Source organism: Dipodomys spectabilis, unplaced genomic scaffold, assembly GCF_019054845.1.
Source record: "Dipodomys spectabilis isolate Male_0828 unplaced genomic scaffold, ASM1905484v1 ptg000004l, whole genome shotgun sequence".
Lineage (NCBI taxonomy): Eukaryota > Metazoa > Chordata > Mammalia > Rodentia > Heteromyidae > Dipodomys > Dipodomys spectabilis.
This window is the reverse complement of record NW_024870681.1, coordinates 10,625,894-10,643,948: the sequence shown is the minus strand read 5'-3', so window position 1 is coordinate 10,643,948 and position 18,055 is coordinate 10,625,894. Positions and strand designations below refer to the sequence as shown.

The 18,055-nt window shown below is 39.8% G+C and overlaps 1 protein-coding gene across 6 annotated transcripts in view; it reads right to left on the bottom strand.

Moving 5' to 3' along the window:
• Positions 1-18,055, bottom strand: part of Trim37 (tripartite motif containing 37) — a 111,861-nt gene that overhangs the window by 51,927 nt on the left and 41,879 nt on the right. For 5 of the 6 annotated variants that reach the window (XM_042690794.1, XM_042690775.1, XM_042690785.1 and 2 more), the window contains 5 exons: positions 17,519-17,633; positions 16,268-16,483; positions 14,039-14,175; positions 11,094-11,179; positions 2,211-2,405 (listed from right to left, as the gene is read on the bottom strand). In XM_042690794.1, coding sequence (XP_042546728.1) covers positions 2,211-2,405; positions 11,094-11,179; positions 14,039-14,175; positions 16,268-16,483; positions 17,519-17,633 — 749 coding nt within the window. The remainder of the gene's footprint in view (positions 1-2,210; positions 2,406-11,093; positions 11,180-14,038; positions 14,176-16,267; positions 16,484-17,518; positions 17,634-18,055) is intronic. The other variant, XM_042690803.1, reaches the window with a different exon arrangement.

Here is an 18,055-nt window from a genome sequence, read left to right as displayed (position 1 = left end):
TAATCTCCAATAAACTATTCAAAAAAGCCAGAAATAGCACTGTGGCTCAAGCACAGAGGCTCAGGGACAGTGCCCAGGCCCTGAGCTCAAGCCCCAAGACCAGAAAAAAAGAAAAAAAATCAAGGAAAAAAAAAAAAAGAGTAAGTGGCCAAGCCTGGCACCAGTGGCTCATGCCTATAATCTTAGCTACTAAGGAGGCTGAAATCTGAGGATTGTGGTTCGAAGCCAGCCCAGGCTGGCTTTTACATCCAATAAACTGCTCAGAAAAAGCCGAAAGTGGCACTGTAGCTCAAGAGGAAGAGTATTGCTCAGGGCCCTGTGTTCAACCCCCAGGACTGGAAAAAAAAAAGGGGGGGGGGGCCAAAATAATTCTGCTCTAATCCACCCCAGCAGTTCTATCTTTCTACTTTCTATAAATATGTTCAGCCTGAGATATTGTCTGAGAAATTAGTTCTGCTGGTTGAAAACAGCATTAAAAAGACTCTCCATACTACCTGACTTATACAATATACAGCATTACTACTTAAGAAGGTAGGGGGAGATGGTAGTGTGATTTCAGAGGTAGAGAGGTAGAGGGCTTACCTAACATGCACAAGGTCTTGAGTAATATCAAGTTTGTATGCATAGTGCGTGCGCGTGCACACATACACACACACACACACACACACAAACACAGTGGTTCAATATGTTCAATATCAATATATTGATATTTTACCAAGCTGTTTAATAAAGGATAGTTTTATATTTATGGTGTGTTTACTTGATAGTCTGATCTATTTCAAGTATAGTTGTACTTTTCTGTGATTAGACTTAAAGAGTTTCTCAGGTCTGACTTTTAAGTAGAGCTCTGTCTAAAGTAAACATGGAAAAAGATTGCTTATTCATGCTTTGGTGTTCATTAGATTAAAAATGCCTATCAACAAGCAGCAGGCAAGAAATATATTCTTCAACAAAAAGTATTTTAGAAAGCATTTCAATACAAATAATGGTTGCTTTATAATCATCCCCACCCCCCAAATAGTATATTGAGGATCAAATCAAGGACTCACATATGCCAGGCAAGCAATCTTACCACTAAGCTATATCTCTATTCCCTAAAAAATGGATTTAAAAATAAATCTTGTGATAAATCCTTGGCTGTCTAAAATAACTATCCCTGACAGTGTTAAAAAGCAAAAATTGGACTTTACAAATCTCTATATTACAAATTACTTAATTTGTCATAACAAATAACCTTTGCATATAAACAATGATGAGAGTTGGTATACATTTTAAATGTAATGAATACCAAAGCATGACTAAACAATCTTTTTAAATGTTCAATTCAGACAGAGGTCCATTTTACAAGTCAGATCCATTCATGAAGATAAATGTACTTCATATGAACCAAATTGTCAATTAGGTACAATGTAAGTGGCAAATCATTGAACAACTTCATTAGGTTTTGAGGCTTGGTTTTGGTTTTTGGTACTAGTTCCAGAGCTTGAACTAGACTTGGGAGCTGTCCCTTAACTTTTTCACTCAAAGCTGATGCTCTATCACTTGTGCCACAGCTCCACTTTTGGCTTTTTGGTGGTTAGCTGAAGAATCTCAGTGACTTCCTGCCTGGGCTGGCTTTAAACTGCAATCCTCAGATCTCAGCCTTGTGAGTAACTAGGATTACAGGCATGAGCCACTGGTGCCAAGCAGGTTTTTGTTTTTCATATTTTTGGTGGTATGAGGAAACCAGAGCAGTATGCATGAAAGGCAAATCCTATTCTTAGCCTGATCTCTCTCTCTCTCTCTCTCTCTCTCATTTTTTTTTGGTAGTACTGGGGGCTAAACCTAGGGCCTTGTGCATGCTAGACAAGCATTCTAATTGAGCGGTCTCCTAAAACCTTCTTAAAGTAAATTTATTTATGTACTGAATACTTTTGAGTAGTAACAACAACAAAATATTAATATGACATAATTAATATAACATGAGCACTAGGGGTATTGCTCAGTGGCAGAGGGCTTGTCTAGCATGCACCAGGCCCTAAATTCAATACTCAGCACCGCAAGAAAAAAAACAACTAATCTGTCATTCTTATACAATGAAAGATCAATTTCCTACAGAAATGTACTATGATCAATACATAGATGAAATGCTTAGATGAAAATTCAAACAGTTCTCTTAGAGAACCACAGGGGAAAAAAAGAGAGAGAAAATGTTATTGTTATTATTTTACCTGTGGGCTGCAAAAGTGAAGCAGGTGGGCGAGGCTGTAAGCCCCACAAGTTTTCCATACTGCTCCGGTCCTTAAGGTCCAATAAATGTATTAAGATTAAAGGATCAATGTCTAATAAACTACCGGTAGCAGCAGAGCATAAATGTGCTCTTCTTGACATTCTGCTACTGGCACCCACATAGCCATGGGTACTACCTGCAAAAGAAATAAAGATGTAGAAAGTATATTGTATATGCTTGCACAAATTTAAGCATACATAAATGAAAAAGGGTTAACACTTGACTAGTGGTAGTTTACACAGGAATTCATGTTCATGATGAGACACACAAAGGAAAAAGGCTGCCAGACACCAGCACAGTGATTGAGCTGTAACTTCATTAGTATACAGAACCCAAGAGCATGATCAAATCTATCTAGAATATATACAGAATACATATTACAGAAATATATTACAGAAAGCAGTTAGCTATTTGCTGCTTCTTACTATTCTTCTAGACCACTATTTTTACTGAGCTAAAATTAGCCTTCCATTATGGATTATATATACTTTAGCTAAACCTTGTCCTTTATGCTAACTATCCTATTCCTGAATAAGACATCAATGGCTTTACCATCTATTTCAGGTTCTCTCTTTCAGAGCTAGTATCACTACCATTTTGTGTATCTATATATGTATATGTAAGTATGTCATATACAGAAACATACTGCCTAATGAGTATTCACAAAGCAAATCTATGTAGATGAAGATATGAGGGAATATAGGTGGAATGGGAATATGATAGAATATGGTAGAACAAATATATTTGTTCACAGTGTACTGTGTACATGTATGGAAATATCACAATAAAACCCTTCTCGTATTACAAATGTATGTTAACTCAAAAACAAAATTCTATTTGGCTTTAAACTAGTCTTTCTAAAAGATTATACTATTTGAGCTCTCTATAGAGTCTATCATACTTCAGTTAAGAAAATCAACACAAGGAAAGGGTACACCCAAGGAAGGTGAACAAGAGGAGAGGAGCAGGTAACTGAAGGGAGAGAAGGGGGAGGAATGCAGTCAAGAATTCATTGTGCATACCCCAAAATTAAGTAATGGAAGGGATAGGTTGAAGAGGGGTGAGAATATTGAAGGGGGCTGAGAATGTTGAAAAGGTGACACTGATCAAGATGCATTATATTCATAAACTGCTTTGTTGTATGGTACCTCCTTTGTACAACTACTTAAATAGTTTTAAAAAATAAAGTCTTATCTCATGGATCATAAAATTGCTCAGTAAGGTTAATCCCCAGAACTTTCTAACGTTAAAAACAGATTGGTTTTGCTTGTCTAGAATTTATAAAAATGTAGTTAATATTATACTCTGCTTCTTGTTCAATATTATACTTATGAGACTCATCTATATTGCTTTATATAACAACCGCTGGTTCATCTTCATTGTTATAGTAAATAATAAAATATCATCATAACAACATATCCAATTTATTTATTTACTCTACTGAGAAAAAATATGCTTTTCTTCTCACCAGGTATAGTGGCTCACTCTTAGGAGGCATAGATCAAGATAGCTGTTCCAAGTGAGCTCAGGCAAAAAAAATTATAGGACCCTCATATTAACCAACAAAAAGGTGAGTACAGTGGTATGCTTGTTACCCCAGCAGTGCAAGAATTATATGTAGAAGGACCATGATTAAGGCCAAAACAGGCATAAATGCAAGATTAAAGATGAAAAATAATAAAAGGAAAAAGGGTTGGGGGCTTGGCTCAAATGGAAGAATGCTTGCATGGAAAGAAACTGAGTCAAACTCCAGTGCTGCTGAAAAAAAAAAAAAGAAAAAACAAACCCACTAAAATTACATACTACTTTTACAGCTCACCTGGAAAAATAAATAAAATATCTAGTTAAAAAAAAAATCAAAGCTAGATGCTGGTAGTTCATATCTATAATTGTAGCTATTCAGGAGGTTGAGATCTAAGAATCATGGTTTGAAGCTAGCCAGAGCAGGAAAGTACATAAGACATATCTCTAATTAATCACTACAAAACCATAAGTGGCTCTGTGGCTCAAATTGGTAGAACACTATCCTTGAGCAAAAGAGCTCAGGGACAGTGACTAGGCCCCAAGTTCAAGTCCCATGCCCACAACAACAACAAAAAAATCAGTGTCAAGAGTCTTGTTCTCATGTACCAAACTAGTTGAATACTGCCAAAACATCACACTGATCAACTTGAGTTCAGTAAGTGCATGCGTGTAGTAGTACGATGTTCATGGCTCTGTAGTCTTCTCAGGCTATATTTTCATGTCCTTAACTTTGTTACAAATTCCTTTAAAAATAAGAATGCCAATCTAAAAATGTTTCTTGATTTTTTAATTACATTTCTTGAATACTTTTATATCCTTATATAGATGACAAAGGAGTTTGAGGTCAACAGGTCAATTTATGAGTATAATGCATCTTTATGTGTCACCCTATCCATCGTTCTTCCCTTATTCCTAAATGTTCTTACAAAAATCTGCTGGCAAAGACTAGTTTAAGGTTCTGTTGGGAATGGTACCATCATGGTGAAGTGAACATTCAAATTTATTCCATATTGCCCAACAGTTTTCCCAAGTAGCAATATCAATTTTCATTCTCTGAAGCAGGGTTGAGAGTTTCTACTTCTCTCTATGCTTTAAATAGTATTAGCAGTTTTATAAAAATATTAACTATTTATCACCTGTAATCCTAGCTACTCAGGAGGCTGAGATCTGAGGATCACGGTTCAAAGTCAGCCCAGGCAGCAAAGTCCGTGAAACTCTTATCTCCAATAAACACTCAGAAAACCGGAAATAGCTCTGTGGCTCAAGTGGTAGAGTGCTCGCCTTGAGCTGAAGAGCTGAGGTACAGCGCTCAGGCCCAGAGTTCAAGCCCCACGACCAACCAAAAAAAAAAAAAATTAACTATTTATATAATCACTTAATCTCAAAAATATTAACGATTAGAATTTAAAAAATTATTATGGCCAGTGTGCAGTGGCATGTTGCTATGGTTTTTATGGCCATTTCCTACAAAACAGAAAACTGAAAAAAAACTTAGAATCCTAGTAAGTATATCAAGTCTTTTTTTTGGGTCCAGTCATGGGGCTTGAACTCTGGGCCTGGATGCTGTCCCTCAGCTCTTCAGCTCAAGGCTAGCACTCTACCATTTAAGCCATACCTCCATTTCTGGCTTTTTCTGCTTATGTGGTACTGAGGAATCGAACCCAGGGCCTCATGCATGCAAGGCAAGCACTCTACCACTGAGCACCTTCCCAGCCCAGTATATCAAGACTTAAGGGGAGGCACAGGAGAAGAAAAAAAAGAGACATTCACACCTATAATCCTAGCTACACAGGAGTCTGATACCTAAGAATTGTGGTTCAAAGCCAGCCAAGGCAGAGAAACCCGTGACTCTTATCTCCAATTAGCTCTCCAAAAGAGCCAGATGTGAAGCTGTGGCTTGAGTGATAGCCTTGAACAAAAAAAAAAAGCTCAAGGGCAGTATACAAGCCCTGAGTTCAAGCCCCAACACATAGCACACAGACAAACACACTCAAAATGGCTGAAAAATCCCCAAGTATGATTAAAGTTATTAATCTAGTCACTCAAGATGCTTAAGAATTTCACAAAATATGGGGCTGGGAAGGTGGCTCAGTGGTGGAGCGCTTGCCTTGCATGCCTGAGGCCCTGGGTTCACTTCCTCAGCACCACATAAGCAAAAAGAAAAAAGCCAGAAGTGGCGCTGTGGCTCAAGTGGTAGATCACTAGCCTTGAGTTGAAGAGCTGAGGGATAGTGCCCAGGCCCAGAGTTCAGGCCCCACAACTGGACCCAAAAAAAAAAAAAAAAAAAAAGAATTTCACAAAATATAAACCCTTGAGATCCACAGTAGGAAACAATTTGCATTTCCCTGATGAAAGAAGCTGAGCATTTTTAAGTTAATTCATGTATTCTGAATAGAAATAGTGAAGCCAGTATAAAAAGATTAATATATCCAGGCTAGAATGCACATCTGAGGATTCTATGTAATTAGATACATGGGTCTAGAAATAAACATGTGAACAAATGTTTTCAAGTCTCTTAAACTCAACATGCATCTAAATAAATACATTATTGGGCTGGGAAGATGGCTCAGTGGTAGAGAGCTTGCCTTGCATGCATGAGGCCCTGGGTTCAATTCCTCAGCACCATATATGCAGAAAAAAAACAAAAGCCAGAAGTGGCACTGTGACTCAAGTGGTAGGGCACTATCCTTGAGCTGAAGAGCTGAGGGACAGTGCCCAGGTCCAGAGTTCAGGCCCTAGGACCGGACCCAAAAATAAATAAATAAATATATATATATATATAAAATCGGTTGTGGGCTGTCCCTCAGCTCTTGTGCTTAATGTTAACACTCTACCACTGGAGCCACACAGTGCCACTTCCCTGATCTTATCTTATGTAAGGATATAACTAAGTTCCAGACCAAGAGAACAAATCCCCACCAACTCCAAGTATTACGGATTCTAACTTGTGAACTTCCCTCAAAAGACTTATCCTTCCCTATTAGTTTGCCTTATTTTGAACCTCATTCATTTTCCCTCCTCCAAGGATAGTGACAGTTTTCTAAATAATCTCCTCGACTTATATACCATTACTACATTGTCCATTACATCAGAAATCTAATCAGATTCTTTTTTAAAGACTTGGTGGTTGACAGAATACAGCCCAGATTATTTGGCAGATGAGGCTTTCTTGATTACCTGTTGAGGATAGTCATAAAAATTAAAGTCTCAGGGCTGGGAAGGTGCTCAGTGGTACAGTGCTTGCCTTGCATGCCTGAGGCCCTGGGTTTGATTCCTCAGCACCATATAAGCAAAAAGAAAAAAGCCGGAAGTGGCGCTGTGGCTCAAGTGGTAGAGCGCTAGGCTTGAGCTGAAGAGCTGAAGGACAGTGCCAAGGCCCAGAGTTCAGGCCCCACGACCAGACTCCCCCGCTCCCCAAAAAAATTAAAGTCTCAATTATTTGAAGTCCTGAAAAAATACAATGCTGTCTGTTGACTAGAATTCCTTTGCTTTCTTATCTATCATTCCTAAATTTCTAAGTTATCTATCATTCCTAATTCCTAAGTTTCTCTAATAAATTCTTGGTTCATATATTTTTTTTTTTTTTGGGTTGGTCATGGGGCTTGAACTCTGGGCCTGGGCACTGTCCCTCAGCTCTTCAGCTCAAGGCAAGTGCTCTACCACTTGAGCCACAGTGCCACTTCGGGTTTTCTTGTGGTTTATTGGAGATCAGAGTATCACAGATTTTTCTGCCCTTGCTGCCTAGCAACTGCAATCTTCATATCTCAGACTCCAGAGTAAACAAGATTACAGGTGTGAATCACAAGCACCTGACTTCTTGGTTCATTTTTTTTTTTTTTGGTCAGTCGTGGGGCTTGAACTCTGGGCTTGGGCTGGGCTGGCTTTGAACCTCGATCCTCAGATCTCAGCCTCCTGAGTAGCTAGGATTACAGGCATGAGCCACTGGTGCCCAGCTTCTTGGTTCATTTTCAACTGATTATCAGGCATCATAACCTTTCTAAGGCCTTTCTTCATCTATTACCAATTAGCCAATCTATCTACTTTTGATGTCACCCTTTATCAATACTCACAAATACAAAATCTTGAAATTATTAATGCTGAATTCTCCCTTAGGAAAGGTGACATTCATTTTTTTTTTTTTGAACTCTGTGCTTGGGTGCTGTCTCTCGCTCTTCAGCTCAAGGCAAGTGCTCTACCACTTGAGCCCCAGTGCCACTTCCGGTTTTCTAGTGCTTTATTGGAGTTAAGAGACTCACGGACTTTCCTGCCCAGGCTGGCTTTGAACTGAGATCCTCAGATCTCAGCCTCCTGATTAGCTAGGATTACAGGTGTGAGCCACCGGCACCTGGCATGACATTCATTCTTATAATCCCAATGAACAGCTCGCTCAGTACCTGGTACCTAGAGAGATATAAAAACCCTTTACTTTGAAATAAATATCATGTATTTTGAGTAAAACCTCACACAATGTCATTTTGGTTTTGTTTTTTGTTTTTTTTAAAAAAGTGTTGTATTGCCATAACCTTTTAGTCCTCAAGTAAGATATATTGTTGCAAGGTTTCATAAATAATGCATGGTCAGCAAATACACACTAGATTTTTTTCCCTGATACTGAGTCAATGAGCTAATACACAAGATTAGAATGACACTTAAACTTTAGATATATGGGCTTTGAAGGGGACATTTAAGATCTGAACTATGTCTTCAAAAAATGAGTTGTAGTAAGGTTATCTCTTATGTCTTATTTGAACACGCTTGCCCTTCTTCTGATTTCTGCTGTGAGCTGGAGTATTAGATCCTCACCAGAAAATAAGCAGATGTCTGCCATTTTGTTGGAATTCTGAGCCTCCAAAACCACTAACCACAATTATCTTTTTTTTTCTTTTACAAATAACTAAATCCTGCTATGGCAACTGAAACTGGAGTAAGAGAATTGTTTGTTTTATTTCTTAAGACTGACCTCTTATATTTTAATGGATAATCTAACATCATAATTGTTTAGACAGGATTAGACTTTCACAATAAAATCAATTTCTATACTCTGCCCTATCTCATCCTCAAGTTAGTTTTTGTTCCCTGCAGTATTTTTTTTAACTCATTTCAAAATTTAGAGAGAAGCTGAAAAGATACTAGAGGTCTAGATGTTTCAAACCCACCTTCTCCACTATTAGCATGTTTCATTAGGATGAGTCATTTCTCACAGTTAGTTAAGTATTAAGTAGTAAAAGACTTCCCTCAACTAAATCTATGCCCTGGGCTTTATCAAAGAAAAAACTTAAGAGTGATGATAACTTAGTATATCTAAATAAATAGCTAAGCAGCCAGGTGCCTATATTTCTAGCTACTCAGGTGGCTGAAGACCCTGAGTACAGTCTAGGCAGGAAAATCTGTGAGACTCGTATCTCCAATTAACCATCAAAAAGCTAGAAGTGGAGCTGTGGCTCAAGTGGTAGAGCACTAACCCTGAGCAAAAAAGCTAAGAGACAGTGCCTAGGCCATGAGGTCAAGCCCCAGTAACATCACAAAAAAAGGAAAAAAGAATATTTTTTTTTTTTGGGTCGGGTCGTGGGGCCTGAACTCTGGGCCTGGGTGCTGTCCCTCAGCTCTTCAGCTCAAGGCTAACGCTCTACCATTTGAGCCACAGTGCCACTTCCGGCTTCTTTATGTGGTGCTGAGGAATCGAACCCAGGGCCTCAGGCATTCAAGGCAAGCGCTCTACCACTGAGCCACCTTCCCAGCCCCCGAAATTGCTAAATATTATAAAGGAGGTACATGGGTATTTTTAACTCCTCAGAGCAAGATTCAGAAGCAACGGTATGGGTGGCTCAGTGATAGAGTGCTTGCCTCGCATGCATGAGGTCCTGGGTTCGATTCCTCAGCACCACATAAGCAGAAAAAGCTGGAAGTGGCGCTATGGCTCAAGTGGTAGCCGGCTAGCCTTAAGCTGAAGAGCTGAGGGACAGCACCCAGGCCCAGAGTTCAAGCTCCACAACCGACCAAAAAAAAAAAAAAAAAGAAGAAGAAGAAGAAGAAGCAAAGGTATGATTTAAAACTAGAATTTAACTGGGACTTAAAGTGTAAAGATTTGGAAAATCCAATCTACCCTACTAAAGGGTATTAAGGATACAATAAGACATTGCTACACTTGTTACAGATAAGTTAGGTAAAAAGTAGCCAGAGCCCATCACCTGTGCTCACACCTGTAATCCTAGGTACCCAGGAGGCTGAGATCTGAGGATTGCAATTTAAAGCCTCAAAGCCAGCCCAGGCAGGAAAGTCCCATGAAACTCTTATCTCCGGAAGTGGTGCTGTGGCTCAAGTGGTAGAGCACTTGCCTTGAGCTGAAGAGCTGAGGGACAGTGCCCAGGCCCAGAGTGCAAGCCCCATGACCAACCAAAAAAAACAAAACAAAACAAAAAGAAAAACGTAGCCAGGAACTAATCAGGAGTGGTATATAGGTCCTCCCAATATAGTCAGAGAGACCTAAGGAACAGAATAGTTTTAGAAAATGGGTACTTTCCAAGGCCTTGATGCCCAAGGTGACTTCAAATTCCAATACCCTGATACAGTGTTCAGTTTTCTCAGCAGTTACTAAATGGGCCCAGGTTTGGCTTATGTTGTACTTTACAACTATATGACAGGCTACTAAATCTCTTGAGTTTTTCCGACCTCAAAATAAGCTCTCTAAATATCCTTTGCTGATCCAGACACAGAAGTACCTTCTTCTACTTAATAAATAAATATTGCTTATTACTAAACATCAGTTTCTTTTTTTCAGTACTGAATCTAAACTAGGGCCCTTGCACTTACTATGCAAATGCTCTACCATTTGAGTCATACTCCTAAGTTATCAGTTTCTATAATTATAAAAGGTAGACTTGGGCCAGGCTTGGTGGTACATTCATGTAATCCCAGCACCAAGATAGTTGGGCTATTTAAACAGCAAGACCCTGCCTCAAAATAAACTAACCTATCTCATAGAATTTTATAAGTAAATGAGATAAAGTACTTCACAGAGTGTCTGATACATATGAACAATTCATAAGTGGTACCTTTATTATTTAATTGTAGTTTTTTGGTGCTGGGAATCAAACCCAGGATGTTGCACTTGTAGGCAAGTGCTTTACCACTGAGCTATATCCCATCCCCTTTATTATTAAACATCATTACTGGGACTAAGATTCAGTACTTGTAATACCATGAACCATGTACAACAGTAAATATGTACCAATAGTAAATATACAGTTAGAAGAAATCAAAGAGAGAAGACAGAATGGCTTCCTGGGCCTTGCTTCTGTACCTGGAGGTTCTGGAGCAGCCGCATCCTCCATGAGTTCTCCCTCTTCCAATTCCATGTTGCTGTATTCTACATCATTTTCTCCAGACCTAAGAATGAACAAAAATAAAACAAACATGTGAATGTGTTGTACCTCAATGCATTTTATAATAATGGATAGTAAACCATGAAGTATCACTATATATTAATCAAATACATAAAATAAAATTTAATGACAATAGCAAATGCTGATAAGGAGCCAGAGAAATGGGATCCCTAATACAAAGCTGGAAGAAATGTAAAATAGTACAGTCATTCCAGAAAACCCTTTGTCATTCCCTTAAAAAACTGAACACACAATTGTAACACAATCTAGCAGCTAACTTTATCTCCAAGAAATGTAAATTTACATTGACATTTGTACTTTTTTGGTCAGTCATGGGGCTTGAACACTGGGCCTGGGTGCTATCCCTCAGCTCTTCAGCTCAAGGCAAGCACTCTACCACTTAAGCCACAGTGCCACTTCCAGTTTTTTGGTGGTTTATTGGAGATAAGAGTCTCACAGACTTTCCTGCACGGGCTGGCTGTGAACCGCGATGGTCAGATCTCAGCCTCCTGAGTACCTATGATTATAGGCGTGAGCCACCAACGCCCGGCTTCTATTTCGCTCTTTTGCCCATTTATTATGAGTCCCCATTTAAAGAATGTTATGTAAACAAAGGCAGCGACTTTAAAGGCTTGGGTTCTTTCGCTCTGAGTAGTTCTCTGTTTTGTTTTGTTTTTTTGGGGTCCGGTCGTGGGGCCTGAACTCTGGGCCTGGGCGCTGTCCCTCAGCTCTTCAGCTCAAGGCTACCACTCTACCACTTGAGTCACAACGCCACTTCCGGCTTTTTTCTTTTTTGCTTATGTGGTGCTGAGGAATCGAACCCAGGGCCTCAAGCATGCAAGGCAAGCGCTCTACCACTGAGCCACCTTCCCAGCCCTGAGTAATTCTCTGGATATAACAGCTAGGTTATAATGTGTATTAGTAGATACTTCTTTTTAATTGCTGGGTAAGAATCTATGTTTGGGTATATTGCAGATTAACTTCACCCATTGAAGGACATTTGAGATCTCTGAAGTGTTGGAATATTATGAATAAAGCTACTTTTAAAAGCCGAACGCCGGTGACTCACGCCTGTAATCCTAGCTACTCAGGAAGCCAAGACCTGAGGATCAACCCCCAAAAACTAATACAACCAATATCAAATCCTGGTGATGGAGATGTGGGGAAAAGGAATCCAATTATCATGTTTGTGGGAATGTAAACTGTATAACCACTGTGGAAGGAAGTTTAAAGATTCCTCAAAAAAACTCTATAGCAGGACACTGGTGGCTCATGCCTGTAACCCTAGCTATTAAGGAGGCTGAGAGCTGAGGATCACAGTTTAAAGCCAGCCTGGGCAGTAAAGTCTGTGAGACTCTTATCTCCAATAAACAACCAGAAAACCAAAAGTGGAGCTGTGGCTCAAGTGGTAGAGCGCTCACCTTGAGCTGAAGAGCTGAGGACAGCACCCAGGCCCAGAGTTCAAGCCCCACAACTGCCAAAAAACAAAAACAAAACAACAACAACAACAATAAAACACCCGGACTAGGAAGGTGGCTCAGTGGTAGAGTGCTTGCTTTGCATGCATATGAGGCCCTGGGTTCGATTCCTCAGCACCACATAAGCAAAAAGAAAAAAGCCGGAAATGGTGCTGTGGCTCAAGTGGTAGAGCGCTAGCTAGCCTTGAGCTGAAGAGCTGAGGGACAGCGCCCAGGCCCAGAGTTCAGGCCCCATGACTGGCAAAAACAACAACAACAAATAAACAAACAAAAAACTACTCTATGATCCAGCAATACTACTTTTGGGCATCTATCCAGAAAATTAAAAGTCAGGATACTATAAAGACACTTGTGCATCCATTTTACTATTCATATAGCCAAGTCATGGAAACAACCCACATGGTCTAAAACAGATTAATGGATCAAGAAAAACTATGTTATTTGCAGGAAAATAAATAAAAGCTCAGAGATTATGCCCTGAGTTCAAGCTCCAGGACTGGCACAATAAATACATAAACAAAACGAATAAATAATGAAGGCAAGAAGGAGCAAGAAGTGTGGCTCAAGCAGTAGACAGCACACCTGCCTAGCAAGCTCAAGACTCAGAATTCATTCCCCAATACTGTCAAAAGATTTGAGAAATAAACCCATGTTAAGTGACTATAGATATAATATTTTTGATATTTTTTACATATAAAATGTATAAGGCAGGTGCCAGTGGTTCATTCCTGTAATCCTAGCTACTCAAGAGCCTGAGATCTAAGGATCAAGGTTTCTTGAAGTCAGCCCAGACAGGAAAGTCTGTGAGACATTTTATTTTTGTCAGTCTGGGGCTTTAACTCTGGACCTGGGTGCTGTCCCTCAGCCCTTCAGCTCAAGGCAAGCACTCTATCACTTGAGCCACAGCACCACTTCCAGTTTTCTAGTGATTTATTGGAGATAAGAGTCTCCCGGACTTTCCTGCCTGTGCTGGCTACGAACCTCTATCCTCTTATCTCAGCCTCCTGAGTAGCTAAGATTACAGATGTGAGCCACAAGTGCTCAGCTCAGAGAAACTTTTATCTCCAAATAATCACAGAAAAAGCTGGAAGTGGTGCGGACTTGTATCTCCAAGTAATCACCGAAAAAGCTGGAAGTGGTACCAAGACTAAAGAGATAAGAGTGCTAGCCTTGAGCAAAAAGCACAGGGACAGGACCCAGGCCCACAGTTCAAGTCCCAGGACTAGCCAAAAGAAGAGTAACTTCAATATTAAACTTAAATGTTGAAATCAGAGATTTGAGAAAAGAAACTGGTTCTTTATGTAGTCTTTAAGTTTGTTTATAAAATGTACCATAGCTAGAGCAAACTGAAAATCCTCCCTTATAAGCTAGCATGGGACACTCACATTGTTTCTTCATCAATGTCATTTTCCTCTGTGTTACTTGTTGCTGTAGAACTAGCAGAGGAACTGCTTCCATCAAGATGATTTACTTCATCTTCACCAACAAGATCCAGATCCAGATCTCCATCTGAAAGCTCATGCTAGACCAAAGCAAAGAAAACATTGCTATTCCAAATGTTTCCACTCTCCGAACCAAACATCTAAGAATGAAGTAATTATCAGAATTCAATTCTCTGGCACTATCCCTATACTGCATCACCCCATTTAAAAAAAAAATCATACAACTACCCTGATTGAGAGCCACTAATTTGGGGTTATCAGTCCATCTGGGCCCTTAATACAAAGAAAAAAATGTCATATAGTCCATCATTGAGTTCAGTAAGGTTCCTCACAGAATAACATCTCAAACCACGACTACCTAGCCTTAATCTTCCCGTTCATGGGCTGGGAAGGTGGCTCAGTGGTAGAGCGCTTGCCTTGCATGCCTGAAGCCCAGGTTCGATTCCTCAGCACCACATAAGCAAAAGAAAAAAGCCGGAAGTGGCGCTGTGGCTCAGGTGGTAGATCGCTAGCCTTGAGCTGAAGAGCAGAGGGATAGTGCACAGGCCCAGAGTTCAGGCCCCAAGACTGGATCCCCCCCCCCCCAAAAAATCTTCCCGTTCATTAAATAAACCCATCACCTACTGCACAGGAAAAAAAGAACTCTATTAAACATAAATGTCCTACTTTCAGTTACCTGACCTACAAACACTATTACTTCTTTTATTCAGCCTATCAAACCTACATTCTAATCCCTATTGTCACCTTAATATCAAGAGCTTAATCCTATCATCTGTATTTTCCTCCCTTGCTGGCTCCTTTTTAACATAAAACTGAAGTATCTTCATCTTAGAAGAACAACAGAAAACCTTGCTTGTGTATACTGACCTTAACAACAACAACAAAAAAGAAAACTCCAAAGACTTTCTCAATTCTTATTCTGGTGGCTTTGCTAGAGCAAAAACTTGGCAGTTTCCCAAATCATAAATCATTCTACCAGTATATCTAACAATTAAGTAAATACTAGTTTTAGTGAACAAAATACCCTTTTTAAAGTTCATAATTTAGTTTCTAGACTATACATCAGTTTCACAGAATATAGTTTTCTAAAATAAACTAAAATTTAAAACTAAAATGCTTTTAAGCCAGATGCTGGTAGCTCACTCCTGTAATCCTAGCTACTCAAGAGGCCAAAACTAAAGGATCCTGGCTTCAACCCAACCCAGACAAGAAAGTCTGTGAGACTTTTATTTATTTATTTTTTATCAGTCTTGGGGCTTGAACTCTGGGCCTGGGCGCTGTCCCTAAGCTCTTCAGCTCAAGCAGAGCATGCTACCACTTGAGCCACAGCACCACTACCAGTTTTCTGAGTGGTTTTTTGGAGATAAGAGTCTTATAGAGGGCTGGGAAGGTGGCTCAGTGGTAGAGCGCTAGCCTTGCATGCTTAAGGCCCTGGGTTTGATTCCTCAGCACCACATAAGCAGAAAAAAAAAAGCCGGAAGTGGTGCTGTGGCTCAAGTGGTAGAGTGCTAGCCTTGAGCTGAAGAGCTGAGGGACAGTGCCCAGGCCCAGAGTTCAGACCGGATCCAAAAAAAAAAAAAAGTCTTATAGACTTTCCTGCCCGGGCTGGCTTTGAACCATGATCCTCAGATCTCAGCCTCCTGAGTAAAAAAAGTCTGTGACACTTTTAGCTCCACTTATCCACCAAAAAGTTGGAAGTAGAGCTCAAGTGGTAGAGTTTTAGGCTTGTGCACAAATACTCAGGGATAGTGCCCAGGTCTTAAGTTCAAACCCCAGGACCAGAACAACAACAACAAAAAGTTTGACTTGCCTACTTGTAATTCATAAACATTACTATTTATAAAAAAATGTCCAGGGCTGGGAAGTTAGCTCAGTGGTAGAGTGCTTGCCTTGCACGCATGAGGCCCTGGGTTCGATTCCTCAGCACCACATAATCAAAAAAAGCCAGAAGTGGCACTGTGGCTCAAGTGGTAGAGTGCTAGCCTTGAGCTGAAGAGCTGAGGGACAGCACCCAGGCCCAGAGTTCAGGCCTCACAATTGGAAAAAAAAAAAAAAGAATGTCCATATGTAAATAATGAAAATCAATGGACATCAGTTTTAGCATACTTCTTTCCCTACATTGTATGTTAGAAATCATGATTCTATTATTTGTATTATCATTCTGATTATTACATGATAATCTTCATTCTGAATCTTCTCCTCATCTTCATCCTCTTTGGCTTCCCTTACAGAAGCTGTAGTAGGACCATCTTCAAGAAGCATGTCAGAACATGATCCAGACTTCTTAGCTCTTATCTCCGGAGTATCATCATTTTGGGGACTAAGATGATTATCTGGTGGTGACAGATCTCTTGATTTCTGAGATCTAGACAGCTCAATGGTAAGTCTCTTTTAAAAGAAGAACAATACAAGTTAAAATTTTAAGCAGTACTCATTAGCTCCATAAAAAATACATATAAAGTTTTAAAAAAGGGCTAGATATAGCTCAAGAGGTAGAGTGACTACCAAAGAGCATATGACCCTTAGTTAAAATCCCAGCACTGTCAAAGGATAGAGTTTAAATGGATCCATTTCCTCCTCTCCTGCGCTTATAAAAAAAATAAAAGTTAACTGCCCCATTTATTTTTATCCTCCTTCTTTCATAACCAGTTCTCTACAGAGAACACAGGCAGATTTTGTATTTGGTTGACTTTTTTTTTTTTTTTTGGGGGGGGGGGAGGGGGGTCTGGTCGTGGGGCCTGAACTCTGGGCCTGGGCGCTATCCCTCAGCTCTTCAGCTCAAGGCTACCGCTCTACCACTTGAGCCGCAGGGCCACTTCCGGCTTTTTTTTTTCCTTTTTGCTTATGTGGTGCAGAGGAATCGAACCCAGGGCCTCTGGCATGCAAGGCAAGCACTCTACCACTGAGCCACCTTCCCAGCCCAACTTTTTTTTTCTTTCTGGTGGTTCTGAGGAAGAAACTTAGGGCATAGTAAGCACTGTATAATTGAGCTACATCCCCAGACCAAGCAGTTGAACAGTACACTTAATATGAAAGCCTCCAAAAGTACACATATCTTTGTCCTTCATTAGCCACTTCCAGTACTCTAAACTCCACTCTCCCCGCCCTCGACTCAAAGTCAGCATAGAGGAGAAAAAAAATCTAATTCCAAATTTAACAGGCAAAAAGAAAGCACTAAACCAGAAATAAACCTCTTTTTGGGGCTCGCAAGGTGGCTCAGTGGTAGAGTACTTACCTTGCATGCATGAGGCCCTGGGTTCAATTCCTTAGCACCACATAAGCAAAAAGAAAAAAAGCCGGAAGTGGTGATGTGGCTCAAGTGGTAGAGTGCTAGCCTTGAGCTGAAGAGCTGAGGGACAGAGTTCAGGCTGCACAACCGGACCCAAAAATAAATAAATAAATGAAATAAACCTCTTTTCTTACCTCCTTAAGGTTGTTTATTTGTTGGATGTAACTAGCCTGTGCAGCTTCCAACTGAGTAATATACCAATGCTGGTCCCGGCATTTTTGAAAAAAAGTTGGTGAACGTACCTGAAACCTTAAAAAAACAGTTCCACTTGAAAAAGTAATCTGGAATTACAAGTGTTACTATGATAAGGACAAAATTTAAAATTCAAATGATCTCAGAGTATTTAGTTTATACACGTAGTCCATAAATCATAATCGCATAAAGTTCTAAACTCAAACTACAGTTTTCTAGAAATAACTCTATTGTCAAGATTAAACTCACATATTAACCTAATGTATATTATAATAATATAGTTCAAACATAATGATGATCATGAATTGGGAAACACCTCCAATGGTTTACAATTAAAACTGCTTATCTATCAGTACACCAGCCCAGGGTACTCCTGAAACACTGTAATTCCAGCTACTTGAGAGAGAGAGATATTGGAGGATTGAGGTTCCAAGCCAACCTGAGCAAAAAAAAAAAAAAAGAAAAAAAGGATGATACAA